Source organism: Pyrus communis, chromosome 14, assembly GCF_041283825.1.
Source record: "Pyrus communis isolate YQ-2024b chromosome 14, ASM4128382v1, whole genome shotgun sequence".
NCBI classification, from domain to species: Eukaryota; Viridiplantae; Streptophyta; class Magnoliopsida; order Rosales; family Rosaceae; genus Pyrus; species Pyrus communis.
In genome coordinates, this window is record NC_142578.1 from 2562501 (window position 1) to 2583337 (window position 20837).

Here is a 20837-nt window from a genome sequence, read left to right on the forward strand (position 1 = left end):
GGATATAAGGAGGTTTATTGTTGTTTTGTTTCTTTTAAAAATATTTGAGAAAAAAGGAGAACTAAGAGCACTTCCACCAGAAGCAAAAGAGGCTGGCACCCAGTGGAAAAAACAAGCTGAGACTCAGCCAATCCACTCCAGCCGGTGGAATAGACTGGCACCCAGCCCAAGCCAGTCCACAGGTCGGCCTAAAATCGACAGAGGAAGGAGACGGCTCATTTGACGCCTTGCTAACGTCATGGCTACAATCTCTCTCATCTGGAACCCCATCCGGCTCCTGGAACCCCACCCCGATCCCTGGAACCCCATTAACACCCTTCCCCTGATAAATCCATATATTCAACACCATGTCCCCCTTCCAAATCATGATCCTCCTGCAACTCGGATCGTCGTCGATTGGTTGATTAACTCGGATCTTGCTGCAACTGGAATTTTTTTTCCGTTTTGTATATTTTCGATGAATTTTTGAATATGAAGGTGTTGATTTTTGGGGGTTTACGGTGTGCGCATGTCCATGTTTAGAATAGGGTAGATTCGATGATGTGGTGTACAGAGAGGAGAAAAAAAAGGAAGAAGAAGAAGAAGAAGAAGAAGAAGGTGTACAGAGAGAAGAAAAAACTAGGAAGAATAAGAAGAGGAAGAAGAAGACGGGAGGGGGTGTCAGATGAAGACAAAAATTAAAACACCAAATTATTATTTTATAATAAAAATTAATAATATTTTAATAAAATTGACTAGGCTATTTTTTGTTAGGGGTGGAGATGCTTTGGCCTATTACTGTTCATTAGGGTCTATTACTGTTTACTTGAGTGGATAAATGAGCTGGGTGCTGGTGCAAAGTCTTTAGTGGTGGAATTGCTCTAATACATTGCAGCTAGTTGTATATAATAAAATATAATCACCGTATAGTCAGCTAAACCTAATTCATATTCTGATGGGCAAGAAATCAAGAGTGCGGTTGTTTAGGCTCATTAATTTTTATTGGACTGAATTAGATTAGTTACTAATGAAGTTGTGTTATTCACACATTGTTTTTTACTTCTCACATACTTGTTAATTTTTGTCATTTAATTTTTTTTAATTTATCTAATTCGACGATCGTAAATTAAAAGAATGAGAAGCAAAAATATTTGGTAGGCACAAAGATTAAGTTTAATGGGAGTAACCCAACTAGCTCCGACGGCCTCCCTCGCTAAAAGTTCTCATCGAAACCCCCCAAATATCACAGGACTGCTTAGACTCCCACGTTGCTTTGTCTGCCTTGTACGAATCTACAAGATCTTCAATCCCCCCGAAAAAAATGATCTTTTCCCATCTGGGTCGGTGATTTGGGGTCTTCCGCCATCTGGGTCTATTGGTCTCTCAGATCACACACACACATCGCTCTGTCTCTCTCTCTCTCTCACAAACGACCTGAATTTTCTCACCTACCAAACACCCCACTTCCGCTGATTCTTCCCCCACCAGTCACGTTCCGTCGCGGGAATTCAATATCCAACTCCGTCGTTTTCAGCAAACCGTGGTCTTAATCTGATACGACAGACAAAGTGAGCAATTAGTAGGAACTGGGGATTTTGAAAGGTGTTTAGTTGGTGAGAAAATAGAGAGAGAAAATGAAATGGCAATTAATAGGAACTGGGGAATTCCATGAAAGCAAATGGGATTTTGAAAGGTGTTTGGTTGGTTGAATTCTCTGCAAATGGGAATTCTATGAAAGCAAACATTCAGGCCAAGCTTGATGAAGCAAAGAGCCAGAGAGGTTTGAGGTTAGGACGGATAAAAAAAAGGGGAGAGTACAGAGAGGCAGATAACGAAGACTCTGTTCTTTTATGCAAATTCATAATTATTTTAGTACATTGCAAATTTATTTTGAGACATAAAAATTAAAGGGGTAGGTTCATTACATTAACATTTCTTGAGGTTATCATTTTTTCATAAAACCTCTTTAGGTTTGAAACATTACACCAACATTCCTTCACGTTGTAATTCACCTTCGCATCCACCCCTTAAGAATCCTTTAAGGACGATATTACCCTTGTAGTTAATTATTAAAAATAAAATTTATAGATAAATAAATAAAAAATTACATTTAAACATTAGGGAAAAAAACCCAAAGAAATACTCTTGCAAGATTTATCAATGTGGGAAATCGCCGTCTAGCTTCTCCAGAGGCTATTGATTTTCTAGATAAGCTTTTTCGTTATGATCAGCAAAAAATCCTTACAGCAAGAGAATCAATGGCTATGCATGTTATTGAATCCAATCCTTCAGTAAAAAAGACCTTGTAAAATATGCCCCTTTGTCTTTGGGTGGAGCCTATGAACAGTATGAGATCAACGAAGGAAAATATTTTTCTTTGAGGAGAAAAAAAGGCAAGAAGAGTTTGGCTAAAATTTCCAGTCAACTCAACTCTTAGGACAAAACTTGTCTGCCGGTTCAAACATTTCTTTCAATTCATGACTACATTTCAATCATGAGCAGATCACTTTGAAAAACCAAACAAAGAAGAAAGGTGACAACGAAGAAACCGTCAAGCACGGTTTGAAAAACCAAACAAAGAAGAAAGGTGACAACGAAGAAACCGTCAAGCACGGGTTAAAGGTATAACAGCTAACCTAAACATTTCTTATGTGCACAAGGTACGTACAAGGTGGGATTAATCAAAACAATATTAGGGAAATTAAAATTTTAAATTAAAAAATATATCACCAATAAAAAATAAGCGCGTTAACCAACATAGTTTAATTATCAACAACTATATATTCTAGTTTAAAATTTTGGTCTCCTTACCTTTGTTTTTTGGAAACATTTTTGCTTACCACCATTCAGTGTAGTGTATGCTCACCATCCTATTTATCACCGTTAGATGAGTTTGAATTTCGAAATTCATGTAGTGGATATGCACAAAACTTAAAATTTAAACTCATCTAGCGATGATAATTAAAGTGATGAACATACACCACAATAAATAGTGGTGAACAAAAATATACTCTCTTTTTTTCACCAATAAACAATTGGTCATTGGACAGAATAGTGCAACTTTTACAAGTTGCAAGCACTTATTAAACAACAATGGCATTGAGATTAAAATATGGTGGGTAATTCTAAAGAAAATAAATTTATAGATAAAGTTTACAAATTAAATAATGTGTTACCAATATGAATGAGTACGTTATTAATGCTTAAGTCATAATTCAATTATCAACTTCTATATCATTTAATTTGTAAAATGTTGTTTACAAATTTAGACTCTTTAGAATTATCCAAATCCAGTTGTATGAGAGTAGATGTGGCATTTTAAACTTGACCCGTTAATCCGACCCAAACCGTTAAAAAGAGTATTTGGATGAATGTTTAACGGATTGGATGGTTAACGGGTCAACCCGTCAAATAATGGGTCATTTTAAGTGAATACGTGAAACCTGCTAACAACCCGTTATTTAACGGGTTGGATTTGGATGCTCACTTCTCTTTCCGTCAGCCGCCCACCGCCCACCTCCGCTTTTCCATCCTTTCTGGGTTCATTTTCACTCTCTCTGTCTCTCCTCCTTCCGCCTACATAGCTACAATATCATCAGCTTCCAAGGAAATAAACATTGAATTTTATTTATTAATTCATCACCTATATATATATATATATATATATATATATATGAGTAATGTTATTCTTACCATAATTTTATACCGTATTTCTTTACCATCTTGGATGACAAATGAGTTGGATAAGCTACATCATTTAATTTCAATATTTTTATTAACTAAAACACTTAAATAATCTTAGATGGTAGAAGAAGACTCATTATATACCACAATCATCATTTAATTACAATCTTTTAATTAATTATTGATTAACATTTTGAAATTAAATGCTAATTAATTTAGACGATGTGGCTCTCCACATCACATACCATCCGGTATATAATTGTGCAACAAAAATATGATAAGAATAACATTATTATGTGTATATGTGTGTGTATATATATATCTCTCTCTTTCAATCAATTATTTTTATTTCATTTTCCCGGGCAGACCCTCCGACCTTCCCTTTGCTCCTCTTTTGGGACATGACAGAAGAAGGATTACCATACAAAAAAGCAACAAATGCCCAGATCGATTGATAGTACATACCGTAAACATATGTATTATAATGATTTAATAATTAAATAATAATATACCATACATACCTTGCAGATGGGAAAATTTTCAATGTAAACGAATATGCATTCTCTTATTTTTGCAAAAAAAAAAAATAATAATAATAAAATAAAATGTTAACAGGTGTTAACAGAAAAAACGGATGAATTATTAGATTAATGAGTTGAATTTGAGTAACCTGTTAGATTAACAGGTCAGATTCAACCCATTCCAAACTCAGTCAACCCAGCCCGTACGTTTACAGGTCTATTTAATGAGAGGAACTCTTCTGGTGAACACTCAAAACTGAAAGTCAAGCTACCACTCCTGCATTGCTTTTGTTGTTACTCAACACAAAAACCTATGATTTTATGATCAATCATCAAAAAATGAAAAACATTACTACCCTTCTTTTGATTATTTCCATTTTTACTCTGCTCAGCTTTCCGACCAGTACGGAAGCTGATTACCTGGCTAAACTCTGCCCAAACACCACCACCTTCACCCCAAACTCCACCTTCCAGTCCAATCTCAACCGCCTCCTCTCCGCCCTCTCCTCCAACGCTAACCGCTCCACCGGTTTCTACAACGCCACAGTCCAAACCACAAACAACGCCGTCTACGGCCTTTTCCTCTGCCGCGGCGACGTCGTGGGCACCGACGCTTGCGAAACCTGTGTCCCCACCGCAATCGCCAAGGCCTCACAACTCTGCTCCTTTAAAAAACAGGTGGTGATCTGGTACGAAGACTGCATGCTACGCTATTCCAACGAGTTATTCTTCTCCACCGCCCTCCTGTTGTCCCCCCCCTGTACATGTGGGACATGGATAGCGCCACCGACCAGACTCGGTTCAACCAGGTGGTGGCGAAGAGTATGAAAGAGGTGGCTACCGAGGCTGCCAACGACGCCGACAAGTTCGCTACAAAAAAAGAGAACGTCAGTGATCTGATTCACCTGTACATCCTTGGACAGTGCACACAGGACCTGTCCGAGATTACTTGCGACATGTGCTTGGCGGTTGCCATAGCGCAATGGCAGATTTGTTGTAGCGGAAAGCTAGCGGCACGCCTTCGGCGTCCGAGTTGTAACATTAGGTATGCAATCTACCCCTTCTACGCCCAGAACGCCACAGCCCCTGAGCCTGCACCAGGGGCTCCTCCTCCTCCGCCTAAAGGTAAAGCGAACAAACATTTTAAAACTTTTAGAAGCCCCAGTCAAGTAATTTCTGGTATTATGAGATTAGTTCATTGGAAAATATTTTTTGTTTATTTTACAGGAAAAAGCAAAATCCCAACTGTTACAGTTGTTGCCATTGTTGTACCAATATCTGTATCTGTGCTACTCATTGTTGTTGGTTACTGCTGCATAACTAGGAGAGCAAGAAAGAAGTACAATCAAGCAGCAGCAGACGAACCAAGCGGTAAACAAATATATTCTTTTGCAATTCTCCTCTTGTTTATTCTCGTTTTTTCTCCTTTCATTTATTCCTCGTCTATAAATATTATGCTTCTATGGTTTGGTTGGTTGTGCAGGTGACAATGACATTACTACTGTCGGGTCTTTGCAATTTGATTTTGCTGCCATCCAAGCAGCCACGAGCAATTTCTCCGATGATCACAATTAGGCGAAGGTGGTTTCGGTAAAGTTTACAAGGTATGTTAATCTGTATATGATATGAGTGCTCCTTCAGGTCTACAAAGTTCCAATTTATATGCATGCAAAATCTGAATAATTTTGGAGCCTCAGAAGTTGTCCATGAATGCCATGAATGCCATGAGTGGACATTCCATTGTTTGATTGAAGTTTTCTCGCAGGGTATACTTTCAAACGGTCAAGAAGTAGCTGTTAAGAGGCTATCAAGGAACTCTGACCAAGGCACGGAAGAGTTTAAGAATGAGATGGTATTGGTAGTCAAGCTTCAACACCGAAATCTGGTTAGGCTATCGGGATTCTGCTTGGAAGGCCAAGAAAAGATTCTTATTTATGAATTTGTGCCCAACAAAAGCCTAGACTGTTTCCTATTTGGTTTGTACACTCAGAAATCTGATAGTCTTTCCCTATTGCAATAGCAGTTCGTCAATGATAACTTGATTTTGATGATTTGCAGACCCTGAGAGACAAGGGCAATTGGATTGGTCAAGACGTTACAAGATTATTTCAGGAATTGCTCGAGGAATCATGTACCTACATGAAGATTCCCGACTTAGAATTATACATCGTGATCTCAAAGCTAGCAACATATTGTTAGATAGGGAGATGCATCCAAAAATATCTGATTTTGGCATGGCTAGGATATTTGGGGTTAATCAAACTCAAGCAAACACAAATAGAATTGTTGGAACATTGTAAGTTACCTATTTCATTCTTTTCTCACGACCACTTTTGTTTTGCAATTATCAAATTGAATCTGAAATGTTCTCTCGTTACAGCTTTGTCATAATTTCTATACTGATGGTTGTGCTCCTTGTAGTGGTTATATGTCTCCCGAGTATGTAAGACACGGACATTTTTCTGTCAAATCCGATCTATATAGTTTCGGTGTTTTAGTGCTAGAAATCATCAGTGGCAAGAAGAACAGTGAATTCTTTCAGACTGATGCAACTGAGGACCTCATGAGCCATGTAAGCTTAAAATGAAAAGTGTAGTGTTCTGTTCTCTTGCATTGACATAGCATCATGAATTAAACTTTGGAATTTTATGTAGGCTTGGAAGTTATGGAGAGATGGGGCACCTTTGGAATTGTTGGATCCGTGTCTAAGAGACTTTTATTCGAGGATTGAAGTAATCAGATGCATCCACATCGGCTTACTTTGTGTTCAGGAAGATCCAGCTGATAGGCCGACAATGCAATCAGTAGTTCTCATGCTCAGTAGCTACTCTCTTACTCTGCCATCACCTCAACAACCAGCATTTTTTCTCCAAAGCAGAGCAATGGGAAACATGTCGGAGGCAACACTGGACTCCACTCAATCCATCAGTAAGTCATCTCCATCCGTTTATGAAGGATCTATCACTAAAGTATACCCTAGATAGTGTGAATAGATAAGCTGTTGTTGCTACGTATTGTAATATCTGCTTATATATACAATCATCTCTAGACAATAACAAAATCTACCGATATGGTATCATCTGTCCTTAAAAGGATGAACGTTCTGCACATACAAGTTTTAGGTGCAATTTCTGTTTCTTTATATGATGTGAATCGCATAAAATTCTACTAGTGCTCGGACTCTACATCTATTTATATTTATTTGTTAGAAAACATGAAACTTGACAACGATGATTGACCATTGTTAGGATTGAAAACATCAAAGATGCAAATGTAATCTGTATCCTGAATTTCACCAATATCTTGATTTTTCACATAACGTGATTGATAGGGTTTAGTGAGGCCTTTAATCGGTAATAACCGAATTAAACATTTTGATACTTACTATCGTAACGATCATTTTCCAGCATCTTCCTCAAATTGTACATTCTATTTTTTTCCATGTATTATTTAGCAAGTACAGACTTACATAGAGTATAAAATGAAGATTGTGTTCTTTTCTGTAAATTTAGTCTCTGAATTATCATCTGAGTGAAAATTGGGTCACTGAACTATTTTTTTTCTTCAAAAATATCAATCATTGAATTATAAAAATCTGCCAATTACATCCTTAATATTATATTCGAAGCTACTATTTTCAATTTTGCATCAATTTAAGTCACGTTACTTGCATGTGATACACATTGGAGGGTTGATTGGTAATTGTTCATAAAAAAATAGTGTATGGAGTTAACTTTTGAGGATAAATTATACGTTAGATTTGTAACCTATATGAAATGTTAAGGACTTATAGGTGAAAAAATGATGGTATTACACTTCAAAGTGTCTCAAGTGACTTAAGTTGACGAAAAATTGGATAAAATAGCTTTGAATATAATTGTAGGGATGCAATTAGCAATGCTTAATGAATTTAGGGACTTATTTTACCAAAAAGTAATTCAGGGACCTAATTTTCATTGAGGTAATAGTTCAGGGACTAAGTTGGCATTTCACCCTTGTTATTCTTAAGCTACTCTGTCAGTCTGCCATTAACTAAACAACCGGCATTTTCCCTCCGAAGTAGAGCAGTAGGGAACACATCAAAGACAACTCTGGAATTCGATCAATCTATCAGCAAGTCATCTCCGTTCGTTGATGAAAGATCTATCACTGAAGTATACCCTAGATAGTGTGCATAAATAAAGTGTTAGGATATATTGTAATATATGTTTATCAACCTACCGCTTTGCAATCTATGGATTAGAATTATATATATATATATATATATATATATATATATATATATATATATGAGCAGCGACGGATTCAAGATTTATAATCAATGAGTTGGTAAAAATGTTTAATTTTTTTAAACCTCAATTTCAATTTCAGAAACCATAAATTTGGGATTATAATTTAAAAGTTACTTGAAATTTTAGGGATGAAAATATGAGAGAGGAAAGAGTAGTGGCTCGGTGGCAAAATGGCCGCATGTGGTGGCGGGTTTGGGGGGTTATGGTGGCTCCTGTCCTATTTGGGAGATGATATGACAGTGATTTGGACTTTTTTTGGGGGGGAATTAGTCGGGGTTGGGTGTGGATACAAGGAGGTTCATTGTTTTTTTTTTTTTTTTCTTTTAAAATATTTGTAAAAGAAAACGAGAACTAAAGATCAGGTTCAAAATCATGTCGTTTTAAAAGGCTTGTGCGTTCAGTATGCAGAAACATCAACTTCAGGCAATTCATTTAGTCATTTCGTCAAAAGATGGTGGGCACCAAAGCGTCACCAACTAGACAATCAAGGGGGTCACTTGGAGTTGATCCCAAACCATTTTTTTGGCCTTAACAGGGTCAAGTTTGGCTAGGGGACAAAAACAATTAATTTTTCTTTTTGTACCTGCATACTTAGATTACACACTAATAAAATGATGAATAATAACTTATGCAGTCCCTTTTTAAGGGAATGATATAAAAATGGGGATTAGTTTGTGAGGTTCATTCCAAATCGAATTGTTTATTTTATAAGTCTTGATTTGTAGATTATTGTTGTAAAAATTTATTTCAATCTGAACCATTTACCTATTTAATTGTCTCGATGAAGAACATAGTGTTTATCAATTTCTTTGAACTCAATTAGATACTTCAAATATTTCCAATTTATCTAATATTTTGCAAAGATAATCTATGAGGTGCAACTTAAAAATAGATTGTTCAGATCATTAAAGTTTGATGTAGTTGTGTCAATCCTAACAATTTGCCTATTTAATTGTCTCGATGAAACTTTAGTGTTTTTTAGAACATAGTGTTTGTTAATTCTTTGAACTCAATTAGATGCCTCAAATATTTACAGTTTATCTAATATTTTGCAAAGATAATCTATGATGTGCAACTTAAAAAATATATGATTTGAATCGTTAAAATTCAATGTAGTGTGAGTCTCACAACTAATTCCTATCTTTTTAAAAGAATAGAGATCCGGCTAGTAAATGGTTGACCTACTTTGTCATTTTATTATAATTCAGAAATTTATAATCATGCCATACAAATGTTGTTGCATGAGCAGATGGAAAACTTGCAAGGTAAATTACGTTGATGAGATAACCAATAACCCTATGACAAGTACTAAATAATATATATATATATATATATATATATATTAAATTAGTGCTATATTTTTTTCTTTAGAGCAATAATGTTAATGGATTAAACAGTTAGTTGTGGGGTGGAAAAAAATACCGAAAATTTCTAACCAAACTGAAAAAATCCCAAAACCGAAAATCCCGAAAATTTTAGTACCCAATTCTGAACCAATCCCGAAATTTCGGTACGAGAATCGGTATCACATTTTCATTCGTTCGGTAATCCCAAACCAAACCGAAATAAAAAAAATATATTATTTAATTTTAAATATATATTTAAAATTGTAACAGCCGTCGGATTTGGTTGAGATTTACTCTCAGCCATTGAATCCAAATAAAACCCTCACTCAGTCACTCACTCTCTCTCGACCTCACCTCACCGCTCAGCCTGCTCTCTCATCCTGTCATCCTCGCCAATTTCTCTCTGATCTGATATCTCTCTCTCGATTTCTCATCCCTCACTGTGGAGCGGCTGGAGCCTTCCTTCACCACACAGAGCCACGGCCACCGCTCTCTCTCTCTCGATATCCCTTTATATTCTGTAATACTGCCTGTACCATAGTTCTGTTCATTTAAAAAAATTCAAATCGTCATTTTTGTCATACGCATTTGAATTAGCAGGTGATGTTGCTCTTAACTTACCACTTTGTTGCTTCAGCTTCAAAAGGTTTGCATTTGCAGTTGTCACAGATGTAAAAGCATTTGCTAAAAGAATCCTTTTTAACACAGGGTTATAAGTTTTTTCACACGCAAATGGCTCCGTTCTGTCTCGAGATGTTTTTCTCTTTTCCGGATTGAGGTATGCGAAATGTTTGCGAAGACCTTTTAGGATCATTTTGTCCGTGTCGCTTGTGCCATTCTGCTATCACAAATTGAGCCCTGTTTCTCTTCTCGTTTAGTTTGTTTGGAGAAACCTTGTTTTCGTAGATGGGTTTAGGGTTAACATATTAAATTGCCATGAACAATGCCCTAATCAGCTCTGCACATTTTGTTCTTGCTTCGTTGTATGTTTTTGTTTCTTCTTTCTGCTCTTCTGCTTTGTTTCTTCTTTTTTTTATTCTGGTACATAACAGGCATTCCTTCAATTTGGGATTCCCGATTTATTCCGAAATCTCTAAAATACTTCGGGATTCCCAAAAATTTCTTTTGGGATTCATTTTCAAAGTTCTGTCCCGAAAAATTTCGTTTGGGATCCCGAATACTAGTTTCGGTTTGATATCCTATACCGAACCAGCCTTACAATCACTTCATGTGGCAAAAAGCTTCTTTGGTATTCTTCATATCATGTGGCGAGTCCACCAAGGGGCAAAGGTAGTTAGATCCCTTCTCTTGTGTGTGGGTCAGATCTCCTTGTTAATATATAGAAGCAAAAGAAATTTGGGAGAGAGAGGAGAGAGGGATGGGGTGGGGGTGTGTATGGAATATGAGCACTTCACGTCATTATCACCACAGTTGCAAGTCAAACTGGAAAAGGAAATTGTTGAATAAACATGTTCGCTGTTTCATAATTGTTGATGTTTTCTTGGCTTCAAGATGGGGCATTCTTTCTGTTGTGGGGACTGTGAATAGACTACTTTTGTTCTGCTTGCCAACCCTACACTTTACATGTTGCTAATTACACATACATGCACCCTTTAATTTCTGTAAAAAAGAAAAAAATGGTGACACTTAGCATGATTAACCAGAGAAAATATGTATAAACAGAGAATCCAAACTCCATGATAAGTTGATGGCCCATTGAGTCTGTAATGCTGTGTTGGATGAAGGGTCATCTCGTTACGTTGGTATCGAACATTATTGAAATCAATTATGCAAAGATATTTTCATAAAATGCCTCTCGATGAGCAAGAACGTGGGTGAAAAGGCTAATTTTAAAAAAAGGAGGAATGTTGAGCATTATTGTGCTGATGCTGCATGAAGGGGCCAGCATGTGGTATGTTGGTATGTATTCAAACATGAGAAATGCTAAGGAGACCATCTTATAGAACATTGTACAAAAAATATAAGGTGGTAGATAATTCATGGAGACTCCACTTTTGAGATAGTTTCCGTAGCATTTTTCATTCAAACATTATCTAAATCAAATATATTCACTTGAGATTTAGAAAGAACGCATGTTGAGAGACTAATACGTACATTCATAAAATCCGTAAATTTATTTTACTTTTCTTTTCATGAAAAGTTATAAGGACTGAATTGAACTTGCATGCATGAGCCTGTATATATCCCAAAGTCCTTTAATAGGCTCTGGTTGGGATGATGATGATGATGAAGGATCACAAATAACAAAAGTTGAGATAGAAAATTTTCATGCAAGTAAACTTTTTAGTTAAAAGTAGACAAAGCTTAGGCATTGAGTTTAATCTGTCACGTGTAGTCTCCCAGCTTGCAAACCATCTCCATCAGGCTATGTCTATCTCCCAACAACATTTTATCATCATCGTTTTTCCATCTGTTTGCGTGAGGAAAATTCAACTATAAAACCCCATTCAACAACAACAAATTCCCCACACCCAGAAAATTAAAATCAAAATCCACAACCCTAAACCCTAGTGATAGAGATTTTATCACCTACAAAAGTAGGGATAAAAATACTTAAAAATACTTGGAAGAGTACAAGGTTGTCGTAATATAGCAGCTCAAGCAAGGTCGTTTTCCATATGGATTGAATGAATAATTTATGTTAAAACCAAATCTTAATTAATTACTTGAAAACAAAATTTGGAAGAGGTTGATTTTATGACCTAAAATATTAAAAACGAATTTAATTAAAAACAATTAAATAAATTGGGAAAGTAAAGAAAACAAAAGAAAATAGTTTTGAAAATAAATTTGAGCACTAGGGTTCCGCCATCACCTTAACAATCCTATGTAGTTCTTTCAATTACTTATGAATTACACATGCATATTTTGAAGGTTAGGTTTTCCCAAAGTATGCCCTACTTGGAACCTCCAACATAGAACGTATATCTAACATGTAATCTGTCTGTGGCGTCCAGATCGAATGTCAACATGCAAGACTCATTAAGTTTTGTAAAAACCTTCTGAAAAACCATATAACTCTTAAAACTTGTCGTCCATCCTAAGAAGTTACACATATTAATCACATGAAGCCTTAATCAATTTCGGGGACAACTCTTCACCAAAATTGCATCAAATTACTTTCTAAATACCTTAATGGTGGCCAATCATCAAGACAAGTAGATAATTTAAAGTACAGTGATTAATAATTCAAAACTTGCATGCATAATATCAGAAACAAATTGAAAAGAAGTTACATATTCTTGCTAAGGCTCGTGGCCTTGCCTTAGCAAACGAAACTAGCTACGAATAGTCATAAAATAAAATATTATTAAAAACATGGACAGAAAACACATTGATAATAAACTTGAATCCTCCAAAGTGGTGTGTGCGTTCTCCTCCTTTTCTCCCTATAACCCTAATGGCTAAAAAGCCTTATTTATACTACTCTAATTAAAATCCTCCTAGTAAAAGGTCTTAGAATAAAACTAGGAAATCTAATAAATTGAAATAAAATAGGAAACATAATCCTAATTTAACTTGCTAAATTCGCCTAAAAATCTGCACAGCCACGTTTTGGACCCAAATCAGCTCCAAAACTGGCCCAAAATAGCTGGATTTAAAGCTTTGACTATTATGAACATTTCTCCTGAAGGCCACAAACCCATCTGAGGTCATCTTGGGCTCCAAAAATGCAGTTTAAGCCCATAAAAGTCACTTTCCAGCAACACGTACTGCTCATTTATTTAATCACCAGAAAATAACCACTTGGTAGAAAAATCCAAAATTTTGACATGAATAAGCTAAGAGACACACGAACGTCCTCCAATTTGAATTACTCCAAAATTCGTCCGTTTGATCACGTTTTGCTCTAGAGGAATTCGAATATCCTATATTAAAAATATAAAGCAAAATATCAAAATTCTACCAAAATAACCAATAAATTATAACTAAGATTAGGGTAAAATATATAGTATACTATGGACTCATCACCTAAATCAACCATGGTTTCTGAAACTTACCAATCCAAAAATGTATGTGTGATTGGAGCTGGACCCTCAGGGCTTGTAGCTGCAAGGGAGACGAGGAAAGAAGGTCACCGTGTGGTGGTGCAAAACCATGATGTGGGAGGGCAGTGGCTCTACGACCCAAATGTGGAGGGAGAGGATCCCTTGGGAAGGTCACCTACCCTAAAAGTGCATAGCAGTCTTTACACCTCTTTGAAGCACATATCTCCAATAGAGATCAAACAATCCTTTTCAACCACAATCTCTTCCGGCTAACTAGAATGAGAACTAGAATCATTATGTTCTCTTCCGGCTAGCACTAGAATGAGAACTAGAATCATTGTGATAGTTGAGTTCCGTTTACTACAATATAATTATTAAAATCATTTCATTTGACTGGCCAGTGTTTAAAGTATCAGTATTGGTGGAAATATCGATGCAAATTTGTGGAAATATCGAGGAATATATCGAATATCGATATCGGCTGTTTTCGATAAAAATGATGGAAATTTAAAATGAAACTTTACGGCTTGTTAAATATGGTTTGGACGAAATATAAAAGTTCCTTCCATATTCAACCGATGTGCTAGAAATATTGACGATATTTGTCAATTTAGCCTAAATTTAAAGAGTTTTTCCGATATGAGATGAATTTAAAATCAACTGTATCGAATAAATTTTAAACATTGACTGAAACTGATGGATGATATATATATATATATATATATATATATATATGCATGAATGATATCAACATTTAGTATTTTTAAAATTTGATTTGATGGTGTTAATTTGTTTATTGTACATGTTTATGTTGATATCTACTGTAGTTTAATGTGTGATAAGATCAATTGGATAGGTACACAACCCTGGATAATTAAAATATGGGGTATGCTATTCACACACATTTTTTACTTCTCACACATCTCTTGTTAATTTATGTTTTTTTTTTATCTTTTTCAATTCATCCGATTTGACGGCCGAAAATTAGAAAGATGTGTGAGAAGTAAAAAAGAATGTTCATGCCTTCTGTTTGATCTGATAGCGATGCATGTTTTGTCAAGACCCTAGATGGTAGTATATCAGCTTTTTATATACTATATGTGTGGAATATCAGTATTGGTGAAAATACCAATTAATCTGCACTGTGTTTATTCATATGGCGCATGCAAACCAAACGAGTAAGCATTATGGACAAAGAACCCAAGAAGGATCAAAATCATTCAAACGAAGAAAGAAAACAACACTAAAAAGGTCACTTTGCAACAAAAGGTAAGACCGACCACTTTGAGAAGTAAATTCTACACCAAACATGCACCCTTTAATTTATGTGAAAAAATGGTGACATTGATACCCTAACCAGAGAAAATATATATGGATAATTTTACAGAGGTCAAATTTATAAATCAAATTTGTAAACTAAATAATATGTTATTAATAAAAAATAAGTATGTTAATCAATACTTAATTAATAATTCAATTATCTACAACCAAATCATTTAATTTGTAAATTTAATTTACAAAATTTAATCTCTCTAACATTACCAACCTTGATGGGATGCCTATTAATTCCTTTTCTGTACTGCTGTTGGATGAAAGTTCATCTCGTTTTGTTGGAGAAATTTTTCCAAGTGCCGAGAACACCATGACACATGATGTTCCCTCACACATTAGGATTTGACATCTTGGATATCCTTCAATTTTATATTTCAATAAATAAATAAAACTAAATTCTAATGGGTGAGAGAACACCATGTGTCATGGTGTTCCCGGCACTTGGAAAAATTTTCCGTTTTGTTGGTATTCAAACAGTATTGAAATCAATAATGCAAAGTGATTTTCATAAAATATCCTCTCGAACGTTGGTGGAATCAACGTGCAAAAGAACGTGTGTGGAGCTGGAATCGACGTGTAAGAACGTGGATGTAAAGGTTTATAATTTTGTAAAATGAGGTTGGTTGAGTATTAATGTGCTCATGTTTTTGACATAATTTTTTTTATAATATTAGCATAAAAATTGTCATTAAATTGTGAAGTTGAAGGTTATCAAAAAAGAGTATCATTGATCTCCCTAGCATTATTTATTTATTTATTTTATTTTTATGGAATGTTATAAGGACTGAATTGAACTTGCAGTCACTTAATACTAAAGTTTAGTGGTCTTTATTTGTAAGTGAAAGGTTTTAGGTTCGATTTTTGTCAAAGACAAATTTGAACCACATTATTGTTAGCTCATTGTGAGGCTTAGCCCACTCATTAGCCCATTAATACAAATAATATCATTCGTTAAAAACTTGCATTCATGAGCCCGCATGTATTCCAAAGTCCTTAATTGGCTCAAGATAATTTTGGTTGGGACATGATGATGATGATCACAAATAACAAAGGGTAATATTAGAGAGATTAAATTTGAAGATAAAATTTACAAACTAAATAATATGTTACCAATAAGAACGATCACGTTTATCAACGTTTAAGTAATAAACCAATCATCAATTTACATGTTTTTTAATTTCTAAAATTTTATTTACAAATTTAATCTCTTTGTCATTGTTCAATAACAAAAGGATGAGATTGGAAATTTTCATGCAAGTAGGCTTTTTATTTAAAAGTAGACAACTTTTAGGCATTGACTTTAATTTTAATTTATCAAGTGTTGTCCCCGAGCTAGTAAACCATCTCCATCAGACAATGACTTACATCTCCCAACAACATTATTATCATTTTTTTTTACATCAGTTTGCGTGAAGAAAATTAAATATATATACATATAAACCCATCAACAACAACAAATTTCCGGAAACGCATGCTTTTCCTGAGATCCTAGGAATTCTGTAATTATGATCGTTCATCGTATATCGTATGATTATAAATTATTTTAAAATTTAAAATTAAATATAAATAATACTTAACAAAAATTTATCGTATAATGTACGATAAACGATGACAATTACGAAATCACTAAAATTCTCATAACAACGATCCGGTGGAGATCCTTTTCCCAAATTTCCCACAACCAGAAGAGAAATAAAAATCCACAAGCCTAAACCCTAGACCAACCATGGCTTCTGAAATTTACCAATCCAAAAATGTATGCGTGATTGGAGCTGGACCCTCAGGACTTGTAGCTGCAAGGGAGCTGAGGAACGAAGGTCACAGGGTGGTGGTGCTGGAACAAAACCATGATGTGGGAGGGCAGTGGCTGTACGACCCAAATGTGGAGGGAGAGGATCCCTTGGGAAGGGCACCTACCCTGAAAGTGCATAGCAGTCTTTACACGTCTTTGAGGCTCATGCTTCCAAGAGAGATCGCGGGGTTCACTGACTTTCCATTTGCAGTCAAGAAAGGTAGGGACATGAGGAGGTTTCCTGGCCATACGGAGCTTCTTTTCTACCTCAAGGATTTTTGTGATTGGTTTGGGTTGAGGGAGTTGATAAGGTTCAATACGAGGGTTTCATATGTGGGGATGTTGGATGGAGATGCAGTTGGTTGCAAAGATTTGAAATGGGTTGTGAGGAGTGTGGAGAAGAAGACCGAGATTTTCGTGGGGGAGGTGTTTGATGCGGTGGTTGTGGCCTCCGGCCATTACTCTAAGCCAAGGTTACCGTCCATTAAAGGTATTTACTACTTTATTAATTTCCTTAATTTCATGCTAGCCCATGTCTAACAAGGATTTTGTCGTGACATTATTTTTGATCAATCATACTGTTATATATTTCAACTTTCTCACATAATAGTTTTAAAAAATAAAGGAGATAATAATCACATTTTTAATCATAATTATAAGTGGTTTCAAATTTTTTTTTCTTTCTTTATTTCCATTTTTTTTTCTTTTTAATTGCGGTGGGTTCAATTTGGTCATGTTTAGGAATGAATGCATGGAAGAGGAAGCAAATGCATAGTCACATCTACAGGGTTCCGGAGCCATTTCGTGATGAGGCAAGGCAATATATAGTTAATTACTAAATTGTTAGCTTGATATATATTGTTAGCTCATTTCCTCATAGCTTATAAGCGTTTGGAGAATCATAGTTGTCTACCATAAGTTTATATAGTTCAACGAAAGTTTCTAGCACAAAAGAGATGAAATGATCCTTTTGCTCATTTGCAGGTTGTGGTGGTGGTTGGAAATTCAGTAAGCGGACAAGATATATCAATGGAACTAGTGGATGTGGCCAAGGCAATCTATCTCAGTGCCAAATCTCTTGACATATCTGAGGGTTTGTCCAAAGTCATTTCCAAACACGAAAACTTGCACCTTCGTCCCCAGGTACAATAAATTAGCTTTTATAATTAAACATCACGTTTGGTGTCTAGGATTAGATTATAAGCAAATATATAAAGCTGTGTTTCAGTACAGATTTCTTTTATGTGACATTTAAATGCAACCAAATGCAGATAGAGTCACTTCAAGAAGATGGGAATGTATTATTTGTGAACGGTTCTTGGGTCATTGCAGACTCTATCATATACTGTACTGGGTAAATTTTCAATCCAATATCATCAATACAACGAAAATTTCATTATGACAAAGTGATAAGTTATAAATCAATCATACACTATTATATAATATGATTGAATTCAAATACCAGCACATGACATCCCTTCGCTCTATCGAACGATGGACTTGCTTTGGAAAGTGATTGGTTAACCATAGTCTTTTGATTTTGACTGAAAATTTTGTGTGGGTCCCCACATTCAAATTATGGATCCACACCCAGTTGCATTCCCTTTGAAATAGTGGATATTAATTGTACCAAGTGGAGTGTGTGCAGGTATTCATACGCATTCCCCTTTCTTGACACCAAAGGAATAGTTGCTATAGATGATAACAGAGTGGGGCCTCTGTATGAGCACACCTTCCCTCCATCACTTGCACCCTCTTTATCCTTTATAGGCATTGCAACAAAGGTAACTAAAACATTTCTTATTTTACAACGTATAGTATGCTTTGGGGTATAGGGAGGGTCAGCCAAGGTACAACGAAAAATATTGTTTTTTTTTTTTTTGTGATTGAAAAGTTAAGGTTTATGTCGTGGAAACAGTTTTTTACAAAGCAAGAATAAGGCTGTGAATGATAAACGTTCTTCTTACGACCCTCACAAAATGGGGAGCCTGTTGGGGTTTTGGGTCTTCCAGTTGTAGTATGCTTTGAGGTATAGATTCTTGGTTAAAGATAATACAATTATTAAAATTTAACAACAAAAAATTCAAAATATAGAGCACTTTGGAGCATAATTATAATTATTCATTCTAGTTTAAGAATTCGAATCGTCTCCGGATTCTCGGGATCAACCGATACTGTTTCCAGGCTCCTCCTGATCCTCTTCTTTCTCTCTTCTCTGAGTCTCCGTGACTGACGCAGCTTCCGTCTTGACAGAGCAGTGCTCGTCCTAGTCTCTTCTCTTTGCGCCGGCGAATCCATCACTTATGGTGCTTTTCATGGCTTCCATGGCGAACTAGTAAACCCGTCTCTGCGATATGATCTGGTTTCAGCGTTTCAGAATTGATTGATCCCAAAGAACTGTGGGACGTGAGGAGAGGAGAAGGAGAAAGACGAGTGGAACTGTGGAACGGGAGAGAGAGTTCTCTGGTGCAAATTTGAAAAAAATAAATAAACTTGATGCTGACCACACGATGTACTACGAATGGTGAGGATCGGTTGATCCCGAGGATCCAGATAAATATGATCCGGAAACGATCCTAATCCGTAATTAATTTAATAGATCTCTGTGAAAAATGATATTTATCAATCGATAAATCTGATCTAGATCATAGGGTTCCCTTTCTTTGAGTCACAAGCAAAATGGATAGCTCAACTACTCTCTGGCAAAACATCATTGCCATCAAGGGATGATATGATGCATTCCATCAAGGAGTTCTACCACTCAAAGGAGATTGCTGGCATTCCAAAGCATAACACCCACGAGATCGGCAACTTCGAGGTAAACTTTCGTGCAACACAAATTACATGCATCACGTTTACTCATCAAGTGACTCGTGAAACCATTGTAGCTTATATTCTAAGGTCTTTACGTTTTTTGTTTCGCTTGTTGTTGCAGTATTGTGACAGATATGGGGATCACATAGGATTCCCACGTTTGGAAGAATGGAGGAAAAAGATTTGCCTTTCGGCAATAAGAAATGCTGAGACTGACTTAGAAACATACAAGGATTCGTGGGACGATCATGAGCTAATTCAAGAGGCTCTTCAAAGTCCACATTTCACTCAACTTGGGCCTCAAGATTTAGATTTTCCTCTGTAATAACTCTACAAATATTAGAGAGATGATACTTACATGTGTTGGTGGGCTCTACCTCTATTAGAAAGATGATAAAAATATGTGGTAAGTATAACATTACTCAAAATAAAACTCCTAAGTAACTCCCACGATTATTTATTTTGTGACTTTTGTATAACATTACTCATATACCATTTTCCATACCATAAGTTCTAAAAACACTGTTCGATAAATTGAGAATGATTTTATTTTCCTAATCCTTTCTCAGCAGTTAAATAAAACAGAACATAGTAGTGAAATTTGCACTTAACAACATAGCTAGAGCTAAGTGAATAATAAACGGAATTAAGATAACAATGCAACAAACATGTGACTCAAATCTGAAAGGGATACAAAAAAAAACCAGCAATAGAAGGCCAACGGAGGTTCGAGTTTGAGACAACGATGAGGGAGTTTGGAGACGTTTTTCATGACTTATATGAAATAGATGTCGATAAGCAGGAACATTTTATTCTTATTGCTGTTGTGTCACTTGTTACATCTACTAATAGTAACTGTGAGAACTGTTTCCTTCACAAATTAAGAATGATTATATCAAGAGCATACTTCAATTCCATTAAGAAAATCTGAGGTCTAACCCTACGTTTCACAGAGGAGAAAATCCAAAAAAATAAAGGCTTTCCCCTCGATTCTCTTTTCCATTCATTTCTCAAAAACCAGTTAAAAATTTAAAATCCAAGCATGGAAGCTTTACAAAGACAAATTT

At 35.7% G+C, this 20837-nt stretch overlaps 2 protein-coding genes, 1 long non-coding RNA gene and 1 pseudogene across 6 annotated transcripts; 3 read left to right on the forward strand and 1 right to left on the reverse strand.

Moving 5' to 3' along the window:
* The first annotated feature begins 4361 nt into the window (after nucleotides 1–4361).
* On the forward strand, nucleotides 4362–5788 carry LOC148691079 (cysteine-rich receptor-like protein kinase 7; annotated as a pseudogene). Its single transcript, XR_015955954.1, has 3 exons — nucleotides 4362–5309; nucleotides 5412–5555; nucleotides 5668–5788. The product of XR_015955954.1 is annotated as a cysteine-rich receptor-like protein kinase 7 (transcript).
* Nucleotides 5789–6024: 236 nt separating this feature from the next.
* Nucleotides 6025–9164, forward strand: LOC137711976 (cysteine-rich receptor-like protein kinase 10). 3 transcript variants are annotated; one of them, XM_088684746.1, is made up of 5 exons: nucleotides 6025–6160; nucleotides 6243–6480; nucleotides 6606–6756; nucleotides 6839–7112; nucleotides 8603–9164. In XM_088684746.1, the coding sequence occupies exons 1-5, from the start codon at nucleotides 6034–6036 to the stop codon at nucleotides 8614–8616; spliced, it is 804 nt and encodes a 267-aa protein (XP_088540872.1). In that variant the 5' UTR covers nucleotides 6025–6033; the 3' UTR covers nucleotides 8617–9164. The 3 variants fall into 3 exon arrangements, with proteins under 3 accessions (XP_088540872.1, XP_088540873.1, XP_088540874.1); XM_088684747.1 differs by lacking the exon at nucleotides 8603–9164 and adding an exon at nucleotides 8245–8428; XM_088684748.1 differs by lacking the exon at nucleotides 8603–9164 and having other exon boundaries at nucleotides 6839–7355.
* A 3971-nt stretch (nucleotides 9165–13135) lies between these two features.
* On the reverse strand, nucleotides 13136–14025 carry LOC148691080 (uncharacterized). The gene is made up of 2 exons (XR_015955570.1): nucleotides 13845–14025; nucleotides 13136–13712 (listed from the first exon to the last, which is right to left on the reverse strand). It is a non-coding gene; the product is annotated as an uncharacterized LOC148691080 (long non-coding RNA).
* A 2733-nt stretch (nucleotides 14026–16758) lies between these two features.
* On the forward strand, nucleotides 16759–20304 carry LOC137713792 (flavin-containing monooxygenase FMO GS-OX-like 9). Its single transcript, XM_068453146.2, has 7 exons — nucleotides 16759–17446; nucleotides 17698–17768; nucleotides 17941–18099; nucleotides 18228–18310; nucleotides 18605–18740; nucleotides 19601–19774; nucleotides 19892–20304. Exons 1-7 carry the CDS (start codon nucleotides 16891–16893, stop codon nucleotides 20093–20095), a joined length of 1383 nt encoding a protein of 460 aa, XP_068309247.2. The 5' UTR covers nucleotides 16759–16890; the 3' UTR covers nucleotides 20096–20304.
* Nucleotides 20305–20837: the final 533 nt, after the last annotated feature.